The sequence below is a fragment of the Stegostoma tigrinum genome, chromosome 7 (assembly GCF_030684315.1).
Source record: "Stegostoma tigrinum isolate sSteTig4 chromosome 7, sSteTig4.hap1, whole genome shotgun sequence".
In the NCBI taxonomy this organism is placed as follows: Eukaryota; Metazoa; Chordata; class Chondrichthyes; order Orectolobiformes; family Stegostomatidae; genus Stegostoma; species Stegostoma tigrinum.
Window position 1 is genome coordinate 60880960 of NC_081360.1, and position 26747 is coordinate 60907706.

A 26747-nucleotide genomic window follows, 5' to 3' on the forward strand; every position below is an offset into this window, starting at 1 on the left:
AGGTCCAGACAAAATAAGACTGGGAGAAACTGTTCCCACTTGTAAAAAGGATCAAGAATGAGAGGGGACAGATTTAAAGTAAATTTGCCAAAAAAGAGCAAATGTGATGCAGTAAAATGCTTTTTAACATGCTGAATGTTTTGGGTTTGGACGGCATTTCCTGGAAGTATAGTAGAAGCAGGTTCCATCAAGACATTCAAGAGGTCATCAGAGGGTTGTGTGAATAGAAATAACATGTAGGGTTATGGTGAAGAGCAGGAGAGCGATAGTAAGTCATAATGTTTGTTCATCAAAGCAGCGCAGACACAATGGATCAAATAACCTAGTCAGATTGCAAGGCTGGGAGGACATCAGATCCCAGTAGCTTAGAGGGCTGGGGGGAAAGCATTCTCATTACTTCTTACCCACAAGAATGCTAGAGAGGCAATTACTTGGTCCACACAACAGAATCCACCTTCCTTCAGCTGCCATTTTGCAAGGCTTAGGAAAACTAGCCAAACAGTGTTGATGTTCCAAACAAACAAAACTAAACAAGGCATCTGCATACAGAGTGCACTGATTAACAACAAATTCTCCTTTCCCATTGACCCAAAGTTTTGGAGATGATAAGTAGTACCCATGTACCAGGATAGACCTAATCAATCAATAGAAGAGAAAAAATTGAAGAGAAAGGAGGAGGAAACTTTTGGCAATGCAAGCAAAACTGTTGCAGGGAAATGAATATATTCTTTAGAAAGTTACTACTACTTTATGAGCAAAATAGTGTATATCCACATACATTATACTTCTCATAAACATTCATTTACCCTCATAAATCCAGTCAGGTATCCCATTGTAGATTTCATTTTTCTTTCCATTGGTTGTTATATTTATAGAAGAACTTGTGGGATCAGTCTTAAGATAAATATTGTAATTCCAAACGTAGACCTAAAGGTGGGAAATGAGCCATATTAAAAACCTGTCGAGTTGTCAATACCTAAGTGATGAATAATGAACATTTCTACCTTTATTCTAGCTTCTATTCCAAAAATCCAGAAATAAAACCAGAAGTGGAAACTTCTGTGAAAATTTACTAAATAATTACAAATTTGATTTTAAAAAATACTATATTATGAAATTTTTGCATTAAAATTATTCCATACTATTCATTGTTCTTCATGCTCAATTTGAAATGTAGTGAAAGGTCAACACATTCAATTTTGAGAAACACAGTTAAATATAGTTAACTAACCAAGGTATGACCCACTGGAGCCCATGCGATGTATTGGATTTGCTGGGGCAGAGTTGTGTTGGCCACAAACTGTCTACAGGGGAAAATATTTTAAAAATAGAAAAAAAAATGATTTTCTATTAAGTACAAATAACAACATAGAAAACATGCTCAGTATCTCTATACAAAAGTTACCAACCTGGATTTTACATCATAAATAGAATATGAGGCTGTAAAAGAATGTCTCCATAGCTGTGAAGAAATCAAGAGAAACCTCCAGTAAACAACAATGTTCATTTGTATAGGACTAATTATTTAGTAAAACATTTTAAGGCAGTTCACAAGAGTTTAATCAAACAACGGTTTATGTTCAGCCAAAAAAGATGTTAGAACTGGTTGCTAAATGTTTGATTAAAGGCAAAAGGTTTTAAGGACCATGTTAGAGGAGAGGGAGAGATGGGAAAGCTAACAGGTTGACAGGAAGAATCTAGCCCTTAACCTTTAGGGCTGAAGGCACAGCTATCAATAGTGGGTGCAGTGGGGGAAACACATGGGTTACTGCTGGAGGAATGCAGAGTGATTAGAGCCTGTAAGGTTGAAGAAAATTGCACAGACAGGGACAGGCAAGAACAAGACGCAATTTGAAGATGAAAGTGATACTTTAAATGGAAAAAAAATACAGAAATTAAATGTTCCAATAGACTAGGGCTCAGTGCAGATCAATGACCCTAAGGGTGATAGGTGAACAGAATGTGGTGCAATCTAGGATAGCGGCTATGAGTTTTTAATGTGTACGTGTACAAGTTTAGGGAGAATAGAAAATCGAAGGCTGGCCAGAAGAACATCAGAATAGTTGAATCACGAAGTATCACAAATGGGGACGATGGGTTTGATGGAGTTAGGTGACATTACGAAGTTGCTATTAAGTTACCTTTGTGTTGAAATGAATACAGAGTAGGAAGTTCGACTCAGGATCAAATAGAATGCTGAGGCTGTGACCAGTCTGGTTCAGTCTGAGACAGTGATCAGGGAGGGGGCTATAATTAGTAGCAAGGCAATGGAGTTTGTGGTGAGTGCTGAAGATAATGATTTGTCTTTACAATGTCAAACTAGGAGCCCCTTTCCATGCTGTAATGCTCTATGAGGAATTGGGTATCAAATATGTGTTGGAAAAGCCTGACGAATTTCCAAATCAAATTGCTCAGAAGCAGTATGTAGGTAAGAAATAAGAGGCTGGCAATGAAATCTCTTCACAGAACTTGAAGCGCAGAAGTCAGAACAATTTCAGCAGATTCTGTGGCTGTGACAGAGTGCGTTCCAGTAAAACCTGGTGAGAACAGTCATGGTCAGCTGGACAGAGAGGTTTAGGGGGGATGGTGTTGTCAATCATGTTAAAACCTGGAGACTAGTCAAGAAGAATGAGCAGAGACAGGACAGTGATACAGTGATGTTTTAATTAAAGCAAACGTAGGTATGATTCAGTGTTATGACTCAGGTAGAAAAAAGATAGGAAATGTTCAAATGCGGATTGGCTAGAAAGGTGGACATAGATTTGGGAGGTCACAACACATTCAACAGCGATGAAAAGGATGTGGGGGTTTGAAATAGGACTGTAAATTTCAAGCAGCATGACCAAGGATGAATTTGAAGTGCGGGTTCAGGAGGTCAGTAGAAGGGAATGATGAAGGCAGATTTAAAAAAAACAGGATAGTTCCCTAAGAGAGGGAGGCATTTCCTTCTTTCATCATGCTCAATTTTGGACTGGGGAAGGATGCAAGAAGAGGTGGATCTCAGATCAGATAAACTCTGAGATGGCACGACAGCAGATTGGAAAGAAACTCATAAAAGAAATATGAATTACTTAGCTGAAGCACAAAGATGAGTACAGAAAAAGATAAATCCATCCAACCACAAGAAGCAGGCATTCAAATTTCTTAGTGATAATGGGAACTGCAGATGCTGGAGAATCCAAGATAATAAAATGTGAGGCTGGATGAACACAGCAGGCCAAGCAGCATCTCAGGAGCACAAAAGCTGACGTTTCGGGCCTAGAAGAAGGGTCTAGGCCCGAAACGTCAGCTTTTGTGCTCCTGAGATGCTGCTGGGCCTGCTGTGTTCATCCAGCCTCACATTTTATTATCTTATATTCAAATTTCTTAAATATCCCAGTCAGTTCATATTAAACCAATATGGGAATATAATTTCTAATACAAGCACCAATGCCACCTCATGGAATATAATACATGTAACAAGAACTGGCTTTTGAGAGAAGCATGCTGTGAAATGAATAAATATGAAAGCTGGTCGAAAAGTGTTGAAAATTTATCCTAAACAGAGGTAAAATGGATGTATTGAATTTTTTTCTTTTGTAAGGAGTTGGCAATGCACTGTTCCAGTATTTTCTTTCTGCAAATACATTGTACAACCTTCATTTTCTATTCAAATGCCAGTATTCATTGGAGTCTATGGGCTCTTAGGCCATTGTCTGCCTTCCTGATAGGCTTTAAAGCGCAAAGTGAACTCCCATTCCTCTTGATGGTGACTCTACTAGGAAATGTCCTACTTTCTCACTTACTCTATTTTTCCTGTCTGCTGTCAGCAGCTATTTTCTCATGAGGTGATTTACATTTTCACCCAAATCCTGGACTAAACTCAGACGTGCATGGCAATAAGATGATGTGCGGTATTTCTTTAAAATTCAACTAATAATGGATCCTATATTAGAAGATCACAGTGATTACAGAAAACTGACATCAACGTAAATATTTTTGAGTAAAATGTTGATACAGAGTCTGTTTCTTGCATAATTTCATTCAATGAGATAAGATATTAAGTTAATCAGTAAATTCCAGGATGAAATATTAAATGTCACAACAAAATTAAAAGGTATGTTTGTCAAGAATTAAAACTCTTCACGATGACAATGTTAATAATGGAGATATTATTTGGAAGACCACAGGGATACAGAGGTTGTGTCATAGCCCTGTATTACCATGAAAGGTTCCTCTAAAAACAAGCCTTTCCACATTTACAAATGATTCTCAAATAGGAAGCCTAATGCATTTAGTTATTTTGTTTTGACAATAACAATAATAAGGATTGCTTAAATATCTTACCTTTGAATAATTGCTTTCCAGAAGAGCATAATTTCCATTAGCTGAAACAGCATAATAACCAGCTTGGACCTCATCCTGTAAATTGAAGGTAAAAGCAAAATTAATACTCAAGAAGCTTACCTCGTCTTTTATTTTTTAACTCCTTTATTTCTTTAATACAGTCCACAAACGTCTTAGACATTGTGAGTGAACAGATATACAGTACATTATAAAACCAATGTAATCAGAAACTATCTTCCCATTAGCAACTCGTCAGATATACTTATGGTCATATATGATCATTTCAGTTCAGATAATTCAATCCAATACCGAGACAGTTTGATACCTTCAACAAAATATGATATTTCACTAGCACTTTTAATTCAATGAAATAATGTTAGATGCTTTCGAGGGGCAGCATTCAACACATTTTGGCAGATGATCAAAAGCTGCTTGGCTAGAAAGGAATGTTTTAAGGAGTATTTGAAAGAGAGGCAGAGTGGTTTCAGAAGGGAATGCCAAACTTCAGGCTGTGACAGCTGAAGACACATACATCAAGGGTGGAGTGAACTAAAGGTGTTTTTGCACTGGGGTGGGGTTGGATGGAGGATGTTTGTTCAAATTACAGAGAGGTTTAAGTAAGCACAACTATGCCATTATTGTAAACTGCTACAGGCTAGCTTGCCACTTGCAAATAACCATTGCACAGCTGTGGTAAAAGCAGATTAGGGTTGTTTCCTTAATCATACCTATTATTATTTGTCACCTGTCATTCAAAAATAACTGTCATTGATGATCGATTTGATTGAGTTTATTGTTATGTGCATCGAAATACAGTGAAAAGCTACATTCATAAGTGGTACAAGAGGATCACAGCAAGTAAAGGATGTATGGATCAAAGTGACTTAGAGGCATAAAAGTTACATTGCAGTTTACAAGATTTGAGGTTACAGTCCATTCAACAGTCTGATAACCATCAGGAAGAAGCTGTTCCTGAACCTACTTGTGTTTGTGTTCAGGCTTCTGTATCTTCTCCCTGATGGAAGAGGCTGTAGGAGGTCATTGCCAGGTCTTGGATGGGTCTGTGATGATGTTGTCCACCTAATGCAGCAGCAAGTTGTGTAAATTGAGTCAATGGATGGACGGTTAGCTTTTGCGATGGTCTGGGCTATGCACACCACCTCGTGTAGCTCTTTACTGTCCCAGGCAGAGTAATTGCTCTATCAGACTGTTATGCACCTACACAGTATGCTTTCAATGGTTCATCTGTAGAAGTTAGTAAGAAACCTTATAAACATGCCAAATTTCCTGAGCCGCCTGAAGAAGGAGGCGTTTCTCTGCCTTCTTGACTGTTTCATCTATGTAGGGAGACCAGGACATGTCGTCGGTTATGTCACTCTGAGGAGCTTGATGCTCTTTGCTCTCTCAACCTCAGTTCTGTCATTATGGACAGAGGTGCGTTCTCCTTCTTTCTTTCTGAAGACAATGATCAGTTCTTTAGTTTTGCCAATGTTGAGAGACAAATGTTTACATTGCACCACATCACCGAGCCCTCTATCTCCCTTCTGTATTTTGACTCATCATTGTTAGACATCCATCCCACTACAACAGTGTTGTCAGTGAACTTGTAGATGCTGTGCGTTCAGAATCTAGCAACACAATCATCGGTGTACAGGGACTACACTAAGAGGCTAAGGACACATCCTTGGGTGGGGGGGGGGGTGCTCCATGTGTTGAGGGTTATTGTGGAGGAGGTTCAGTTACCTATCCTCACTGATTGTGGTTTATGGGTCAGAAAGCTGAGGATCCAATTGCAGACAGTAGACTTCAGAACAAGGTCATGGAGTTTTGAGATCAGTCTGGAGGTAATAATGGTGTTGAAGGCAGAGCTGTAGTCAATGAGTAGGAGTCCAATGTAGGTGTCTTTGTTGTCCAGATGAGTACAGGACTAAGGATATGGCATCCTTTGTGGATCTGTTATGTCAGTAGGCAAACTGTCGAGGATGGAGGCAGGCTGAGAGACTGGAACTGATGTGGGCCATGACCACCCTCTCGAAGCACTTCATGATTACTGAGGTCAGAGACACCGGGCAGTAGTCATTAAGGCACACTGCATGTGTTTTCTTAAGTAGGGGATGATGGTGACCTTCTTGAGACAGGTGGGGACTTCACAAAGCAGGCGGGGACTGCTGCTTGTAGGGGGGAGAGGTGAAGACGTCAGTGAATACTTCCACCAGTTGGTCCACACAGGATCTGGCTGCTCGACTGGGGACACCATCCGGGTGCGTCACTTTCCTTGGGGTGACTTCCAGGAAGATCAATCTGGTTTCTGAAGCTGTGACAGAGGGAATAGGTGTGTTTGGGGCTGTCAGGGCAGGTGTCGCCACCCCAATAGCATTCTGCTCAAACCGAGCGTAGAAAGCATTGAGTATGTCAGGGAGGGGCGTGTCATTATCCACTATCACATGCTGCTTCATTTTGTATTCCACGGTGCAATGAAAACATTTGTCTCTCGACAGCGGCAAACCTCAACAGGAGTCTGTTTGGTAGGTCTGGGCCTCTGACTTGGTCCAGTACTGCCTCTTGGCCTCTCTGATGGCTTTGTGGAGGTCATATCTGGATTTTCTGCATTAGCCCAGGTCACCCAACTTGAATACTGCTTGAATATTTATGGTCTTCAATTGGGAGTGGATTTCCTGGTTCCTCCAAGGTTTATGATTGGGGAACACTCAGATTGACTTCTTTGGTACGCAGTCCTCCCTGCATTCGCTAATGAAGTCCGTGACAGTGGACACTTGTCTAGGTTTTGTGCCGAACACTTGAACATGGTCCAGTCTACCAAGTCCAAGCAGTCCTGGAGACAATCTTCCACTGCCTTGGGCCAGCACAGTACTTCTTTTCATGAAGGAGTCTCCCATTTCAGTTTCTGCTTGTAAGTTGGGAGGAGGAACACAGTGCCATGGTCGAATTTTCCGAAGTGTGAGTGGGGTTTGAGCAGTAGGCATCTTTGATGGTTGTGTTAGCGGTGGTCCAGAATGTTCGGTCCCCTGGTGGGGCAGGAGGTGAGTTGGTGGCATCGTGGTATACCTGATTACAGTTGGCTTGGTTAATGAGATCTTGGTGAGATTCATTCTTTACTACTTTAGTCAACCATTTATGGCTTTTTTTGCCCATTTTAATGAAATGCGTAGACAATATTGATAAACTGTACTGATTTCTCCATTCAACAATTTTGCAAGATGTTTTTACATCTGTTGGTTCTACTCTTATGTTTCATTAAATTTCAGTCTACATAATGATGACACTTTTATTTTGTTTAAATTAATTACCCATGTTTGCAACTTTGTAACTTTCATGACAAATGTCATTGGTAAATGTCAGTTCTAGGACATAGGGTTCTTAACCTTCAAAGTACAAAATAAGGAAGGTACTTACAAATGTGGTGTTAGATATAATGTCACTTGTGTTCCCTGTTTCGATATTAATGAGGATAACATTTCCTTCTTTGTTTTTATGTAAGTATTCATTCTCTGAAAATAATAACAAAGCAATGTAAGTTTTCTGTTGTATATATCAACTTGTAAAGACAATGGATGGAATTTTCCCAAATGCAGTTAGTGTCTGGTCGACTGAGATTCATGGTTGCCAGTCAGTCTGGATAGCACCATCACTGACACATCTCTGCAGGTGAATGGGGAAGAAATGCCTCAGTACCCTGGCGCTCAGAGGATTGCTGGTGAGCAGGCACCAAGGGGTAATCTCATGATTGCAGCTATTAATAACTTTGTTCAAATGCACAGACAGACATGGGAACAGCAGACAGATTGGTCAGATTCATTCCATAAGCTGGATTGAAGGTTGGAGGAGTCCACTAACATTATCAGCACCATGCTAGCTCTAACATTTGTGCATCTGGCTGTCTCCATGAGCAGGGTGACTCAGACATGTATTCTAGGTGTTCGGCATTAATAGCAAGGAGAAACAGGCATGGGGAATCTCACCGTCAATCCATGTGCTCCTTCCTCTCAGGGAGACAGGATCTGACCAACAACATCTCCCAGACAAATAGGATCAGTTACAGAGCAGCTCCAGATGAAATGGGAACTGCACTGAGACGGACTGACAGAGGAATGAAGAAACTTTAAAGAGGCACACAGGTGGTACTAGTGACATATTATTTGATATTTTCATTTTTAAATTATATCTTCACATGTAGTGATTAAATGTCTGCTATAATATAATTTTCACTGTTGGACCATGTGTCAGTGATGAGCAGCATCTCATCCCCAGGATGAAATAAGTTGTAATCACAAAGGTTTGCTCATCTCTCGCGAGTAACTGATTCTTTGATTACAGATAGTCTTCGACATCACAGATCTTGGAAATGTAATATTGTTGACGACGGACAAGGCACTGCATTTATAGATCGACAACACTGAGGCAAAACAGCATCCAGAAATTGTTCTAGAGCTTCATCTACATGCATCACGCCACACTTACATCCACTTGTGAGTGAGAGGAAGGAATCGACGATTACGCTACACCTCTGAAGGGAACGGTTCATTCTCTCAGCTTTTCAAGCATGTACGCTGTATATGAGGCTGTGCAAACATATGTTCATTTGTCCAGTCTTTCTCTTAGCACTCTATGCTGCTGAGTTCTGTATCTAAAAAAGGATGCATTGGCCTTGGAAGGGAACCAGTGTCGGTTTAGGAGGATGATCCTGGGAATAAACAGTTTAAGATTTTTTCAGTGGTTGAGGATTCTGGGTATGTACTTGATGGTGTTCAAAAGGATGCGGGGGATTTCATAGAAACCTGCAGAATACTGAAATGTCTGGGTAGAGTGGACATGGGGAAGATGTTTCCACTAGTAGAAAAGGTTTTGAACTGAGATGAGGAGCAATTTCTTTCAGCCAGAGGGTGGGAAAATTGTGGAACTCATAGTTTCAGAAGTCTGTGGAGGCCTCCTCATCAAGTGGGTTGTGGGAAAAAGGCAGGAGAACAGGGTTAAGAAACATATCAGTCATGATCGAATGGTGGAGAAGATTCAATAAGCCGAATTTCCTAATTCTGCTCCTACAGTTTATGGTCTTATGAGTAAAGTCACACGAAGCACTGCTTCCTGTCGGTTCAATGTCAGTCCTTGAGGATTTCAAGCATTGAGGCAACTTAACAGTTTACGTGCACTCTAAAACAGTTTAGAAGGATGATCTGTGTTGGAAGTATCAGAAGGAGGTTCCTCAGACTTCTTCTCAAACTGTGGGCTAATAAGACAGACTTCACGTTACAATACTCAGATCTGATATGCCGATCAAAGTCTTAAGAGCTACCTAACCTTAGTGCCATGCTATACTGGCTCACCCTCAGCTGCTTTTCCCCCTAATGGTCAGTGGAAAAATAATGTACAGACACTTGAAAGTGGATCACCTGAAAATATCAAGCAGACGGATAGATCAATAATGAGGTCTGTGTTCAGGAACACAAAAGATTATGGACAGCAAAAGGAACAAGGTTTTCCTTCCTTTATTCTAAGCAGGGGCTACTTGTCAGATTACTAAAGAACCTAAAACAACTAAATGAAATCCAAACACAGCTCATTCATTTTAGAAGCAGGTCTCCATTAGATTCCCCCTCGTTCTCACATACCACACCACCAACCTCCGGATACAACGCATCATCTTCCGACACTTTCGCCATCTACAATCCGACCCCACCACCCAAGACATTTTTCCATCCCCATCCTTGTCTGCCTTCCGGAGAGACCACTCTCTCCGCGACTCCCTTGTCCACTCCACACTCCCCTCCAACCCCAACATACCCGGCACGTTCCCCTGCAACCGCAGGAAATGCTACACTTGCCCCCACACTTCCTCCCTCACCCCTATCCCAGGCCCCAAGATGACTTTCTACATCAAGCAGAGGTTCACCTGCACATCTGCCAATGTGGTATACTGCATCCACTGTACACGGTGTGGCTTCCTCTACATTGGGGAAACCAAACAGAGGCTTGGGGACCGCTTTGGAGAACACCTCCACTTGGTTCGCAATAAACAAGTGCACCTCCCAGTCGCGAAACATTTCAACTCCCCCTCCCATTCTTTAGATGACATGTCCATCATGGGCCTCCTGCAGTGACACAATGATGCCACCCGAAGGTTGCAGGAACAGCAACTCATATTCCGCTTGGGAACCCTGCAGCCCAAGGGTATCAATGTGGACTTCACCAGCTTCCATATCTCCCCTTCGTCCACCGCATCCCAAAACCAGCCCAGTTCGTCCCCTTCCCCCATTGCATCACACAACTAGCCCAGCTCTTCCCCTCCACCCACTGCATCCCAAAACCAGCCCAGCCTGTCTCTGATTCCCTAACCTGTTCTTCCTTTCACCCATCCCTTCCTCCCACCTCAAGCCACACCTCCATTTCCTACCTACTAACCTCATCCGACCTCCTTGACCTGTCCGTCTTCCCTGGACTGACCTATCCCCTCCCTACCTCCCCACCTATACTCTCCTCTCCACCTATCTTCTTTTCTCTCCATCTTCGGTCCACCTCCCCCTCTCTCCCTATTTATTCCAGAACCCTCACCCCATCCCCTTCTCTGTTGAAGGGTCTAGGCCCAAAACGTCAGCTTTTGTGCTCCTGAGATGCTGCTTGGCCTGCTGTGTTCATCCAGCTTCACACTTTATTATCTTGGATTCTCCAGCATCTGCAGTTCCCATTATCTCCATTAGATTATCCCTGATTCTTGGTTTCAACAATGATCTGCTCTGACATGCTGTCCTGGCCAGCCATCCTCATCAATGTCCTGATCCTCATCTTCATCCTCAGGAGACTGGTGCTGACTCCCAATACTGTCTACGTGCTGGACACAATTCCTTTGTCCACTCCAGTTGTGAAAAGCACAGCATGTCAGTCATAACGCAGCATGCAGCTGGAAGAACAGCACCAGAGGAGCTAGAACATTGACGTTCTGGGTCGAGACTCAGCTTCAGAAATTGGGGAGGGGGAAGGGAGCTCGGAAATAAATAGGGAGAGGAGGGATGGGGTTGGGAAGGTAAGTGGGATGGTGGTAGATGAGTGGTGGAAGATAGGGAGTGGTGGAAGTTGGTCAGTGAGGTGAGTGAGGCGGATAAGTGGGAGAGAAGATGTACAGGCTGTGTCAGTTAAGGAGGCAGGGGTGAAAGCGAAGTTTGGTCTTGGGATGAGGCCGGGGGTGGGGAGATTTTAAAACAGATGTCAATTTTGAGGTGGTCACCGGAGATGGAGACAGAGAGGTCCAGGAAGGAAAGGGAGGTATTGGAGATGGTCTAGGTGAATTTGAGATTGGGAAGAAAGGTATTATTAATAAGTTAATGAACTGTTCAAGCTCCTCATGAGAGCACAAGGCAGAGCCGATACAGTCATCAATGTAGGCCATCGGGATGTAGGCTCCCGAGGTGGAACATGAGGTGTGGTTCTCCAGTTTGCGGGTGGTGTCATTGTGAGACTGGAGGAGGCCCAGAATGGACATGTCGCCTAGGGACTGCTCTACAAAATGGTTTCTGAGTCTACGCTTGCTCTCACTGATGTAGAGGAGGCCACATCGGGAGCAGCGGATACAGCAGACCAAGTTGACAGATGTGCAGGTGAGCCCTTGTCTGATATGGAAGGTTTCTTTTGTGCCTCTTCTGCTGTTACACTGGTACTACGTCCCACCTCTTCCTCCACTACATTGATGACCATATCGGCACTGCCTTGTGATATCATGAGGATCTTGAACAGTTCATCAACTTTAATAATACCTTTCACCCCAATCCCAAATTCACCTGGACCATCTCCAATACCTCCCTTTCCTTCCTGGACCTCTCCGTCTCCAGCTCTGGTGACCACCTCAAAATTGACATCTGTTTTAAGCCCACCAACTCCCACAGCTACTAGTCAACAGCTCCTTTCACCCATCTTCCTGCAAGAATGCAATCACTTAGTCCTGATTCCACTGCCTCCGTCACTTCTGCTCCCAAGCTGGGTGTTCCACTCCTGCACTTCCCAGATGTCCTTCTATTTCGAGGACCACAACCTCTCCCCTCCAGTGATCGAAAATGTCCTCAACCACATCTCTTGCATTTCCCGTACTTCTGCCTTCACATCCCCTCCATCGAAGAAAAATAGAAAATCCCGCTTGTCCTGACATATCAGCCCACCAACCTCCATGTCCAGCGTATCATTCTCCATCACTTCTGTCACCTACAATCCAACCCCACGACCAAAGAGATATTTCCCTCCCCACCCCTATTTGCGTTTCACAAGGACTACTCTCTCTGCAACTATCTCGTCTGCTCCACAGTCCCCACTAACCCCACCAACCCGGCACCTTTCCCTGCAACTGCAGGCAGTGCTACACCTGTCCTTACACCTCCCCCCACATCCAATCAAGGCACAAAACAAACCTTTCATATCAGAGAGGGATTCTGCTGCACATCCGTCAACTTGGTCTACTGTATCCACTGCTCCTGATGTGGCCTCCTCTACGTTGGTGTACCAAGCGCAGATTCAGTGACCATTTTGTACAGCACCTGTGCTCTGTATGCAACAAATAATAACACCTTCCGATCACCAACCATTTTAACACCCCCTTCCACTCCCTAGGTGACGTGTCCATCCTGGGCCTCCTCCAGTGTCACAATAATACCACCTGCAAACTGCAGGAGCACCACCTCATATTCCACCTTGGGAGCCTCCAGCCCAATGGCCTAAACATGGATTCCACCAGTTTTAAAATCTCCTCACTCCCCGGCCTCATCCAATGACCAACCCACCCTCTCATCCCTGGCTCCTTGATCTGACAAACTTGTCCACCTGCTCTCCCACCCATTTGTCCCTCCCAACTCACTGACCAATTCCATTCACTGCCTACCTGCACTCACCTATCACCGTCCCACCTACCTTCCCCAGCCTCACCCCTCCCATCTTTGTTCACTTCAGAGCTCCCTTCCCGCTCCTCCATTTCTGAAGAAGGTTCTCAACCCGAAACATCAACTTTCCCGTTCCTCTGATGCTGCCTGGTCCGATGTGTTCCTTCAGCTCCACATTGTGTTACCTCAGCATATACAATTCTTGCTAGCTCCATATGTCACAGTCATGTTGCACACTCTTCCTTGCTGTACTGCAAGGCTTTGGGTGGAGCAGTCCAGGCATCTAAAGCACACCTTGAGGAAGTCTACAATCCACAACAGCATCAGTGGAAGTATGAGCAAAATTGTATCTTCATTCTACAAGAGTCTGAGGGATTGACAGAGATGTCATAAACCATGTATCCTTTATCTCTCAAATGCCAAGAATTGTAGAAGGATAAGGGACCTCTACAGCAGCAGCCTGGATATTTTGCCCAGACCTCCAAGATTTTCTATTGATTACCACATGTAATTTGAACATTGATGGAGTTGAAGCGTTTCCTGTTGATAACGCCTGCAGATTGGTGTTAGGCTATACTTGGTATTGAGGTATTCCCACTGAACCTGAACTTTCAATTTAAGTCAAAAATGGAGTAATGAAAGTCATGTGACCTGTTTTGCATGTTATTGATCGCAAACAAAGTTGGTTTGGTTGTTAAAGGTTTGGCAAGGGCAAGGTGGAGTTGGGGAGCTTGCTGGCAAGGTTCTTTTATTGAGAAGACGTTGCAAAGTGTTGATTACTGTATACAATAGCCAAAGCAGTTGTGACAACAAACGGACTCGCATTGCGCAAATTTTGCTCCTGATTTGGGAGTGCAGAATGAAGAGTCAGGAAAATATCTGACTCCACAAAACTAATTTGGGTAAGAGGCAGTTTGAAACTAAAGTCAGATTGACTGTACTGATTCTGGAGCAGTCAACCACAGGGATTTGTGGGTGTTAATGTGGGCTTTCAACAGGCCGCAGTTGAATTAAAAACACTGAACACAACATTGAAAATCAGTGAAATTTCCGTTCGTGGTTCTTGCAACTGCAAGCAGCAGAATTGCTCAACATTTTTGTCAAACTTTGGCAATAACTTCCCCAATCTGAGGTAGACTAGGCACTTTTTAGGACCAAGAGTGATACTTAAGACCAGTAATGAGTTTGCTTGATACACAGTAAGAAATGATCTGATCACGGTATCCATTATCCTGCAGGAGAGTTATGAATTTCAATGCCAATTTGATGCTAAATGTATAGGCCGTATATCGCAAAACGCCAGGATCATATCACACAACCCATCTCTTGTGCTGTTCTCAACACCTAAGGTATTAACTGTGCCCAACCCACCCACACTTGCAGTGTCCAACATTAGATGTTGCTTTGCAACTGGACTGGACTTACTAAATAATCCCAAATTTGTGAAGAATTACACTGACAATTTATCACAGTCAGTCAGGTTGACTGTGTGAGTACTTCTAAGTACTGGAAATATATTATACTTTTTGCAAATGGAAATAATACATTATGGTTTTTATCAATTCAACAAGACAGTGACAGCCATTCAAAAGTTCATTTTTTCAATGCAATGTCTGACCAGAGTTAACTTGCCTGTTGAACAAAAACAGCATTTGGCAGTTAACTGTCAGTTGTCATTAACTGGTATGGTATTCATTACAATACCTCAGGTCCACTTGTTCACCTATCAACAGTGTCCTCTCGTGCATTATAAAATGTTGTTTTCCCTTCAACTTGTGATTTCTTAAGAAATGTCCTGTTCAGTCTTACATGAAAAGCTTTGCTCTTTTTTCAGCAATATGCAAACTTTTGTTCATGGCCTTTATTGTACAATTCTAACCGAGGATGTTTTGATGGGGAATGTGAATTGGACAGGGCACTGGTGGATAGCAGACCCTATGGGGATGGGCAAGTTGTGAAAGTAGGATTCTTTAAAATCGCATGGTCGCAGTGCCTCCCCTTTCACTCTCTTCTGTCGGACCCGGCCCCCTCTCTTTTTCCTTCTTGATCATGTTTCAAACCAAAAGGCACTACAATTATCTCTTATGCTGGGTTAATCTTGACTCTTCCTTGGCTCTATTTGCAAACTGTCAAGAAACATATCAGAACCCAGCATGTAGCTGTGTCAAAGAAATATTTACTTAAAAGAAACCTCCCATGCAACTTGTGGAATAACCTTTGGATTAGCATAAATTCAGGTACCTTTGAGGAGGTGTACACAAGGTCTTTGTTATTATTAATGCATGGGCTGAGTCTACATGATGCAAGTTTCCAATCCAGGAATGACATCACCAGATTTGGCTATGTGATGTCAAGATAGTATCCTTTCAAGCTCATCCAGAATGTATTGCGGTTGTTACACGTGCACCATTTTACAGCAGCAATACCAGTTAAGAAGGGGTCAGTGGTTTGTTGCACTAATAAAAACCGAAAGAACTACGGATGCTGTAAATCAGAACAAAAACAGAAGTTGCTGGAAAAGTTCAGCAGGTCCAGCAGCATCTGTGAACAAAAAAATTGGAGTTAACATTTCCAGTCCAGTTGAGAGGAAGGGTCACCAGTCCTCTGATTTTTTTCTTTACGGATAGTGCCAGACATGCTGAGCTTTTCTAGCAACTTCTGTTTTTGTTTGTTGCACCAATGGTCTTTTCCCCTAAAAATCTACATGGTTTGTTTGCACATGCCAGCAAATCCATTGCTTTGTATTTCATTTATGAAAGATTTTATGTCATAAGGAATTGGGTCCAAATTATTTTGAGTTTGTATGAATTTGTAGTCAGCTCTTTGCGACTGGTTCGGATCTGTCAAGGTTGAGCAAACTGGGCCAGACACTGAAATCTGCACAAACACAAAACACGCAGCTTCTGCGTCTTCCAACTGAGCACAGACCAGAGACTGAATTGGTACTTTCAGAATCTGTTTGTCACATTGGCACACCATGGCAGAAATATAAACACAACGCAAACAATAAGTATTATCGATCCCTTTTGTGTCCGGTTACTTCTGTGGTTCTTACTGAAAACCTTAAAATAAGGAGCCAACCTTTCAGCATGAACCATTCCACTAAATGTATTCAAGGTTACAGCATTAGACTAGGTTCTGTTCTCACACTAAGAACATACTACGTGCTTTTGGCAGGCAAAAAGTTTAAGCCAGTTAACTGCAAATCACGAAAAGCTTATCACGCAGAAAAAATAACTACCTGACCCATAACATGTATGCCAAGTGAACAATGAGCCACTCAGTTTAATCTCACTTTACTGCATATTTTCCATAGCCCTGTGGGTTTCAATGCTTGAATTGCACACCAGACAACTTTTAAAAGAATTAAGCGTTTCTGTCTGCACTGCCTTTCAGATTGTACGTTTCAGACCCTGACCACGTCCTTGGTTAAAAAGAAGATTTCTTCATCGCCCCCATATAACAAATACTTCAAATCTGCTACTCCAGTCATTGACCTTGCTGCTGAGAAAAACAGGTCCTTCCCATTCACTCAAGCCAGGTCCCTCAAAATTTTATACATCTCAATCAAATCATCCTTCAGGTTCATCTGTTCCAATGAAAACAACTCCACTCTATTCAAACATTGCTCTTAGCTACATTTTTTCCAGTACTGACAACATCTTTCTAGTCTCCTCTACACTCTCTTTAGTGCAATTACATCTTCTCTGTAATGACGTGCCCAGAACTGCACATAGTACCCAAGATGTGACCTAACTAATGAATAATACAGTGCCAGCATAACCTCAAACTTCTAACTTTAGAAGGGTTCTAAATGCTTGAGAACATTCACAAACTGACTTGCTGCCTTTGGGGATCGATGGGCATTCACTCCAATTCCTGTATACCACTCAACTCTATGTTTTTTTGAGCCAGTGATTTTAAAAGCAAGAAGAGTATCTGTTTTAATTTGTTCTTTTTAAATATAATTCAATTTGTATTCACCCCATTTCCTATTTTTCCTTCATTTTAGTTAGTCTGTCCTTCGAAATTACAGTTTTGGAGTCAGAATAATCATGAAAATATAAACAATTAATTCATGAATTAATTAACTAAGTGTTACCTGATATCCACCTCAGGCTGTAAGACTTGTACCTAAACTTTCCACCTAAGTAGTCGTCTAGTTGAAACGTTTGTTGGCGATCTTCTTGGTTTTCTAATTCAAACATTGGAAAAGAAACAGTGGTTATTTTCAATATTAATTCTTACATGCAAATAAATGTTGGATGAACTGTAGAGGAACTGTATATAATGTTTAAAAAGGAATTCAGTTCAAATAGGAAGTTACACAATCATCATTAAGTAATAAGCTATGAAACCTCTCAGTGCAATGTTCATGTTGCTTCCCAAAATGATTCCACATATAGCACAAAGTTTATGCACAAAATCTGATTGAACAAGCAATGATTCTGTACTAACTCTCCTATTGGGAAAAAATATAAACACATACTTTAGAGAAAGTGCAGTTAGCATCTACCCTGATTATCAGTGGACATGGGGGGAGAAATTTCAGTTTTCCGCACAGGTGGAAATGGGATGGAGATGTTCAAGCATACATACTTACAACTTGAATTTAAATAAATTGCTGCTCACAGGATGGGATTTCACTAGCTGGGCTAGAATTTGTTACCCATGCTTAATTACCCTTGAAATGAATACCTTGTTAATCTATTTCAGTGGTCAGTTAATAATAAACCACTTTGCTATAAGTCTGCAGTTACATGAAGGCCAGGTAAGGATGGCAAATTTCCTTCCCCAAAGGATGTTAATCAACCAGATGAGCATTTACAACAATAAACAGTCAGCTAGCTTTCTTTTAATTTCAACCTTTTTAGCTGAATTCAAATTTTACAATCTGCAGTGGTGGAGTTTCAGCCCAGGTCCCAGCCTCGGAGCCTGGGACCTAGTCCGGTGAAATTGTCATTATGTTACTGTATAACAGATAAATGAGCAATAGTTATTTGCAGTGAACTGTTTACCACACTTATTATACTTCACTTATAGTGAAGAAGCAGTTATTTTGGTGATTGTCCATATTTGGTACTACAATCCAACAACAAGTTACCTTTATATTTATATACCACTTTGAATCACGTGAAATGTCCAAAGTCATTTCATAAAAGTGCTGACAAACAAAATTTGACATTGCCCTATACAAGGAAATTTTTTGACAAGATGACCAAAGGCTGGTGAGAGAAATAGATTCCAAGAAGCACCTTGATGGAGAAAAGTGTGGTAGAAACAAGATGAGGCTTAAAAAGGAAATCTCAGAATTTACAGCCTAGTGTTGAAGGCACAATGGCCAATATTGCATCATTACAAATCAGCGATGTGCAAGAGGCTGAAATTGCACATGAACAGAGATCCTGAAGGGATTGGAAGGTTTATGGTGGTTACTGAGATGGGGATGGGCATGACACTGGAAGAATGTGAACATGAGAATCGCAAGATCTCGGCATTGTTAGATCAAGAACCTAGGTTAATGAGTACAAGGGTGATAGGCGAACAGTGTGGCTACGAATAACAACAATCTAGTTGATTGTTCAGCCATAATGTTGAGGTTAAATGCAATGCTACTACTTCTGCATGATGATGCCTGGTAAACTCCTCATATGTATTGGCAGTCCTCCCAATGTGTTGTACATGATATGGGTTGGGAGGGTGCAGAGTTTCAGGACGTAGGATTTCTACTGTCAGTAATTCACAAAAGGCTTCATCGTCGTTGAGGGATATAATGAAAATGCCAGAGGGCAGCACACAAATTGACTCTTTCACACTGAAGTTTAAACCTGCTGGTGCTTGAGCTGACTCTTGGTAAAAAGGAAAGGGGTGGATGGGAAAAATTCCACACCTTTCCACATTTCTCTAACAAAAGTAATTTGCATTGAAAATAATGATCAGTTAGTATTAACAATGGTCAAGAAAATCAGGAGGAAAATAGAAAAGAATGGCAGGGAGGTTGAAAAGATTATTCAATGGACTAAAAACACCTCTGAGATATGATCTAACAAGGTGTACAGCCGGATGAACACAGCAGGCCAAGCAGCATCTTTTTCCAGCATCTGCAGTTCCTATTATCTCTGAAATATGAACTATTTGCCCTGTGAATGTGTATGATCCTATTTCCAAGACTTCTGACAGGATAACTGGCTTGGGAATGTGGAAGAGATCCATGTTATGATATTTCTTTCTTTTTGAAAGACCTTAGGCCCCAGACAGTCCTTCCCTTCATTTCTGTCAGGCCATGAAAACCATATTACACAGCACAAACATATTCACAAATTTAGAAAACAAAGAATGTTAAGTGCAAGGTCTGAGCTTGAAGGTTCACAAATTTTTTTAAGGAGTCATAAGTTTGTGGGGCATTGATCAACCTCTTTGCAAAGCTGTTGATTTGATCCAAAGTCATAATGAACAAGGTCACATGGTCTATGTAAAAAAATGCAATAGAGTAGGAAAGCAGAAGGGTCTGCGACACTTCTGAAAAAAGTACTGAACTATTTCCTACGACTATATCAGAGGCAGGGGATAATTTTAGGGGCCCTTATTACACCAAAGCTTGCAGTGATTTAAAAAAAAACAGAAGTTCAAAATCCTTCAGGCTCTTTAGCTGGCCCAAAATGGAAGTCATGCTTGTCACTCAGGTAGTCAAGGTACACAAGACCATTCAGCCCATCATGCCCATTCCAGGCTTCAAAAATCAAGCTACACTGATCCTATTCCCCAGCTCTTGGTCCTTAGACATGGAGACTTTGGAAATGCAAGTGAATATCTAAGTTCTACCTAAATGTTACAAGAGTTTCTCACTCATCCACATGTTCAGTAAGTTCCACACTCCCACCATCCTCTGCATTAAAAACTCTTTCAACCCTCCTCTTAGCATTCTAACTCTTACATTAAATCTGCGCCTCCCTCCCTCCATATATTGACTGCTTTTACTCATAAAGAAAAAGCCTTCCTATCTTACCCTGTCTATGTTTCTCATAATCTTATTCACCTCTATCAGTTTCTCTCTAAACCTTTGTTGTGCCAAGGGAAAAAAAACACTAATTAGAAAAACTAATCTTCTCTCATAGCTCAAAACCTCCAACCCAAACTGCATCCTGGTAAATCGCCTCCATACCTTTTCTCGTGCAATATCATTCTTCCTGTAATGTAGTTACCAGAACTGCATGTGGTACCCCAATTGTAGCTTAACCAGCATTCTATACAGTTCCAGCATAGCTTTCTTTTCTTGTATTCTGTACTTCAGCTAAAAATGGCAAGAATCCAAAATACGTTTTTAACCACCTTATCTACTGTTACCCTGCCACCTGATCCCAGCAGATATTGGATTCAGTAAGCCTAATAAGTGTGAAGTGGACTGATTTCCCACTATTGTCCTACATGTTTTATCAGTAGAGAAGGGCAAAGACATATTAAATCTACACTGATTGAAATTCATTTGTTAGGTAAAGGAGATATTACCTCTCTTTCAACAAATTGCCTTTCTGGGTTCCTCATTTGCCAGAGTTGTAGGTGCCATAAATTAATATGAAAACACAGCTTCAAACAGATAAATTTGAGGGACCAAATGGTCCACTTCTGCTTTAAAATTCATATGTTCAAGTCAGTTGCAGGGAGACAGTAATCTCCAAACATTACAAATTTCAATGGAATTAAGAGGACTTTAATAAATTGATTTACACTATTTAAAAGAACTACTGTAATATAAAGTGAGACAATATTCTGCACACTCCTCTTTGTTTTGAAGATTGCTAGAAATTGTTGATTAACCTAATTCTGGAGGATCATTAATTCTGTCTGCTTTTGTCTGTTGTACACTAATTATTAAAAACTGAGACCAAAGCATTCTATATGATTGTTTTGCCACCAGATGTGTAATGTAAATCTTCTAGTTTTATCTTCATAATTGCTTTGGAGGTGTCAATATTAATAATGGATGTAAATAGGCATGTGGAAAATACAACATTCTTCCAACACAACAATACAGGATTATAACTAAATTAATTGATTGATAGATTGTGAAATGATGTCCTTGAGACAATGTAATTTAAACTTTATGGCTCATTTTTAAAGGTTTGGAGGAGTAAAGAGATCTGAGATTTGCTTATAGTAGTTTTTGAAGCTAACAGACAAATTGAACAGGGTGTTAATAAAGCAAATCGGGAACCTTGCCTATATAATAGAGTATTATACTAATGCATAAAGAGTACAATAAGCACTAAGTTTCATAACCTCCTGAAAATCACTGAAAAGGCTTCAGATATTGTAGTTCAGGTATGGTATTAATTCTTGGAACCAAATTTTGGCAAAGATGTCAAAATCATCAAGACATTGCAGTGAAGATTTACCAGATTTTAACCAGAAAAATTAGTGAATTCAATTATATAAAGTGAAGAAGCTGGGGTTGTTCACCATACAGTGGAGAAGGGAAGCCATTGGCTGTACACTTCTCACCAGAAGCCAATTTCCATTTCTGCACATGCACAAGAGCTGGAAAAGGTACTGTATTTTTTGACTTTTTTCAACCTTTAAGTCCTGGAGTGAATTGATCCTTGGCATAGATCTTAACACTGTCTGTTCAGTCTAAAACCTAAAGAGATAGCCAGCTTTATTAAAATGGCCAGAAGCCAATTTGAACATGATGTGAAGGTGCCAGTGGTGGACTGGGGTGGACGAGGTCAGAAATCACAAAACACCAGGTTAGAATCCAACAGATTTATTTGAAATCACAAGCTTTCAGAGCCTCTCTCCTTCAGAGGGTGATGAAGGGTCTAGGCCCGAAACGTCAGCTTTTGTGCTCCTGAGATGCTGCTTGGCATGCTATGTTCATCCAGCTTCACACTTTGTTATCTATGGGCAAATTTGTATTTGCAGATACATTCCATGTATCAAAACAAACAGATTCTAAACAAGGCCTCACACCTAACCTGCATTGTCTGATCTAAAATGTCACCTCTTCTTTACACTGATAAAAACTTTAGTTCTCCCAGGATAGTGACTTAAAAGGAATTTGGGGATTTACACATACATATTAACCAATTAAAACATTCTAACTGATTAAAGATTTAGCAGCATCTCAGGTTTCTTTAATACAACCCGATCAGCGGCGTGACTCTTTGATCTTTTACTTATAAATTCTGTGTCTGATACTCCCTCTCTCACTAACACCTGAAGAAGGAGACAGGCTCCGAAAGCTTGTGTTTTCAAATAAACCAGTTGGACTCTAACCTGGTGTTGTGTGATTTCTGAATTTGAACATGCAAAGAAGCATTTTATCATCCCATCAGAAATCAAATTCCCACCACAGAGGGAGGTTACCTCCTTGGGGGATTTTTGAGGATCAAGGGCAGGGAAGGCAATCCTCTCAATCCTAGAGATAGTAAAAATTGTTGAGTCTGGAGTCAGAGATAACATATTGTGGTGCTGGAGAAACACAGCGGGCCAGGCAGCATCAGAGAAGCAGGAAAGCTGATGTTTCAGGTTAGGACCCTTCTTCAGAAATGCTATTTTTCCTGGCCAGCTTTCTGTCGACTACTAGGTCTCTAACACTTAAGGTTTTCTTCCCTTTCCTGTTGAATTCAGATAGCCTCCACTCTGCTTCAGCAGTGGTTACTGTTCCTCATGGCATTGCCCTCCTGAACTGCTGGCAACTCTCTGGGGCAGGTTGCTGTTTGCCTGCCAGTAGCCACATCATTACCTCCTGTCCAAAAAATGGACAACAAAGTCCTGCCAGTACCTGTAAAGAACAGTGATCTCCATCCACACCCCACTTTTCCAGCAGATATTGTGCTGCTCATCAGTCACCAAATTCAGCCTCAGCCTAGGGTTCCTCATTGTGAAGAATTCAGAGCTGCTATCAGTTTCAGAAACCAACCCCACCTCTCAGTCATCTCTAGCAATAATTGCACTGCACACCACAAGATCCATAACTGTACAAAACCTAATGTGTTTCTGAAAAGCACCAATTGCTGGCCAACAGTTAATCAATTTTGTATACTTGTACTGGGTACAGCTGTTCAACATTTCATTAAATTTACTTTACAACTGTTTTCCTAAATTATATTTGTTGCCATTGTGGTGCAATTTGTACAGAAACACTGTACAGTGTCATGTCATTTTAAACATTCAAAATCCCTGTAATCTCAAGTCTAAAAAATTATTTTAACTTATTCAGTTGTGTTAAAGAAGTGGTTGACAGTCAGATCTGCATTACAGTTGCATTTAGTTTAAGGTGCTAGCCTTTATTAACTGGTTCATCTGAATTGTTGAGACTAGTAAATATGCATTGCTCATTGCAGTTTTCACATGGAAGCCAAGATTAATTCTAACACTCAAATATTTAATATTCAAGTGTTTCAAACCGAAGACAAATTGGCGTTCTCACGCAATATTCACAAATGTGCATTATCAAAATTGGTCTCCTGAGAGGAACGTACGAATAGGAGTCGGCCATTTAGCAATTAAACCTTATCTACCTTCAATGAGATCTTGTCTAAACTGCAACTTAACTCCACGTACTAGCCTTTGCCCCCATCCCTTAACACCATTGGCTAAAAACAATAGATTTAAAATGAATAATTAACCCAGCATTAGTTTCTATTCATGAAAGAGAAGTTCTGAGCTTCTATTACTCTTTCTAAGATCATTTTTAAATTCACTCCATAAAGGCCTAGCACTAATGTTTGAGGCTACATAGCTTCATCCTGGACTCCACAAACAGTGATTGCTTCCTCCGATTTAGCTTTCACTTCTGCTTAATAACTTGGAAACTTAATCTTGTAAAATCTTGAAATGAAGTTTTATCTGTTCATAGAGTTACATTACATAAAACAAGGATAAACACCAACACTGAAGTAGAATCTTTTTCATACTTTGATTAGTTTTTGCTTTGTCTGTTGTGACAGCTTCGTGATGCATGAATACTTACTCAAGACGTTGCCGCATATAGGTGACTCAATATTGTGTCAGCAACATAGAACATACACATAGCATACAAAGTTACAAAGTAGGATTTGACAGCAACAGATCTGTATAGTGCTGCTTTAAAGCTGAAGTAATATTTCTTGCAAGGAATACAGATGAATTTCATAATTCACCATATTTCACTGCAATAGCACCAAATAACTTGTAACTGAAAAAAACTTTGCTGTTTCTCAAAAATATTTATCATATATGTGAACTGACCTAACATTCTTAGAAATATTAAACACAAACATACAAAGTGATAATCACAATTAATAGTGCCAAATAAATGAGGTATATTTTTGTCTTCACCTCTGGAAGCCTATTTAATGGTGAAACAACACACCAGGTAAGTTTTAGCTGATTGAAAATCGGGAATGCTATATGATAACAAAGTGTGAAGCTGGATGAACACAGCAGGCCAAGCAGCATCTTAGAAGAACAAAAGCTGACATTTCGGGCCTAGACCCTTCATCAGAGAGCTCTCTGATGAAGGGCCTAGGCCCGAAACGTCAGCTTTTGCGCTCCTGAGATGCTGCTTGGCCTGCTGTGTTCATCCAGCTTCACATTTTGTTATCTTGGATTCTCCAGCATCTGCAGTTCCCATTATCTCTGATCACAATACTATATGATGTTGTGCTATCTATTCTGCAAGATCAGTGTCCAGGCAGTGGAGTTAAAATACATCTCTCAATTTTTACAATTCACTTTTTCCTCAAGTCAAGCCATGAATGCAAGAAGTTTTTAAATAGTGAGAAAGAATAAAAAGTATTGGTTAGGTGACACCATACTTCAGTTCCACAAGATCTATCAATTATAGAGAAGGAGGAGAAGGTAAGGCATGTGTCATGAGAACGAATGAGTTAGAGTGTTATGTAAAGTTATGAGTCTTAATGTGCTCAAATTTGGAAGAGATAAATGGTACATTCGGGGTTCAATACTGCAAAACAACGCACTTCTGCTGTCTGGAACTAAAATGGTTCATAATGTATAGGAAAGTGTACACTACACTTCAAACTGTCACACTTGCAAATTTGATGTATGAAATTCTGCAAATGTGACTTTGTAGACTCAATTAAATTATTCTGTTCAAATCACCAGGGCAACTCATGCAACTATGGAAGTATGAAACAACCAACTACAATCCATGGATGGGTAAGAAAAGTTCGCCAATCCAAACACAATGGCAACAAACACAAACAGTAAAGTTAATAAAATGTGAGGCTGGATGAACACAGCAGGCCAAGCAGCATCTCAGGAGCAGTAAGTTCATTTTTTATTTTCCGTAAACAAAACTTCCAGAAACCAAATCAGACACACCACGCAGACACAGTTTTGACATTAGTCCCAGCCTTAATTATTCCCCCATCAAGGCTAGTATATGCAGATACAACACATTTGTGGAAAAAACCCAAATACAAAACAAAGCCAACCGTATTTCATGAAGTAATTCAGTTACTGGTCTATTTTACTAAGCTTGTTTATTTTGTATAAATGTTATCATGGAATGTCTCATATGGATGCTCCATTCCATCCAGAAGCTGCATCTCAATTGCCAATTTTGGGAATCGTGCCTAGCTGTTCACTGTAGTGCATCTGGAGAAAATGTCAAAACCATACTCCAGATCCTTGATCACACCCACACTGACTAATAGCACTACATTGTGAATGCTATATTCAAGTACAGACTCTAATGTTTGTGTGACTTTTATGCTGTTGCAATCTTGTATCATCATTTCATAGAAATAAAGGGCAGCAATGGATCCTTTACTTCTTCAGTTCTTTCTTTCCACTCAGTTAGATCGTGGCTGGTCGGTACCTCAACTCTATTTAACTTTGCTCCATGTTTCTCATACCTTTAACAAGAATATCTTGAAAACTTCAATTGATCCAGAATGCACAACCTTTCAAGGGAGAACATTCCATATTCCTATTATCTTTTTGTGGAATGATTATTCCGAAGTTGCCTAGCTTTAATTTTAAGTTTTAGATAATTTTTTAATGAAGTTGTGTAGCTGGCCAAATGGAATATGGACTACAATAAATAGACTGAAAGCATCTACTCATGTCATTGAACTGTATTACTGCTCTGCTGTTGAGCTGCTGGACTGCCAGCTCACCTCTTTAATTTAGACTCAATGACATTTATTCTGTTTTTGTACGCAATAATGATTATAACTTGTCAGGAAAAATTGCAAATAAATTTGGCTTCTTGAACTTACGGAAAACCATGTATTTGTCCAAGTGTATCCATTTAGGTTCTGAAAGAAAAGGAAAAAGTCCCATAGAGTTAATAATATAAATACATCTATTTATGAAGACGTTGAGGTGTGAAGAATGTTCTTCCAGAGCCCAAAAGGATTGTTATGACAGATATTTTAATTGGATGAAACTTTGGGAGTTTAGTAATGGACTTGGAGTCAATTTTAACTTTTTCCACTTGGGAAAAATGTGGAGGTGGGAGAATAAAAGTTAGTAAATTAGTCTAGGATTTTGATTGTGTGAAAGGCCACAAAATCTCCTCCAACATCTGTAGAGTGG

The 26747-nt window shown here is 40.7% G+C and overlaps 1 protein-coding gene across 4 annotated transcripts in view; it reads right to left on the minus strand.

Moving 5' to 3' along the window:
* The window catches only part of fap (fibroblast activation protein, alpha), an 86203-nt gene that overhangs the window by 48759 nt on the left and 10697 nt on the right, over window positions 1-26747 (minus strand). For 3 of the 4 annotated variants that reach the window (XM_048535119.2, XM_048535121.2, XM_048535120.2), the window contains 7 exons: window positions 26429-26467; window positions 17302-17394; window positions 7741-7835; window positions 4327-4401; window positions 1410-1462; window positions 1232-1304; window positions 807-927 (listed from right to left, as the gene is read on the minus strand). In XM_048535119.2, the coding sequence (XP_048391076.1) occupies window positions 807-927; window positions 1232-1304; window positions 1410-1462; window positions 4327-4401; window positions 7741-7835; window positions 17302-17394; window positions 26429-26467 (549 nt within the window). The remainder of the gene's footprint in view (window positions 1-806; window positions 928-1231; window positions 1305-1409; window positions 1463-4326; window positions 4402-7740; window positions 7836-17301; window positions 17395-26428; window positions 26468-26747) is intronic. The other variant, XM_048535122.2, reaches the window with a different exon arrangement.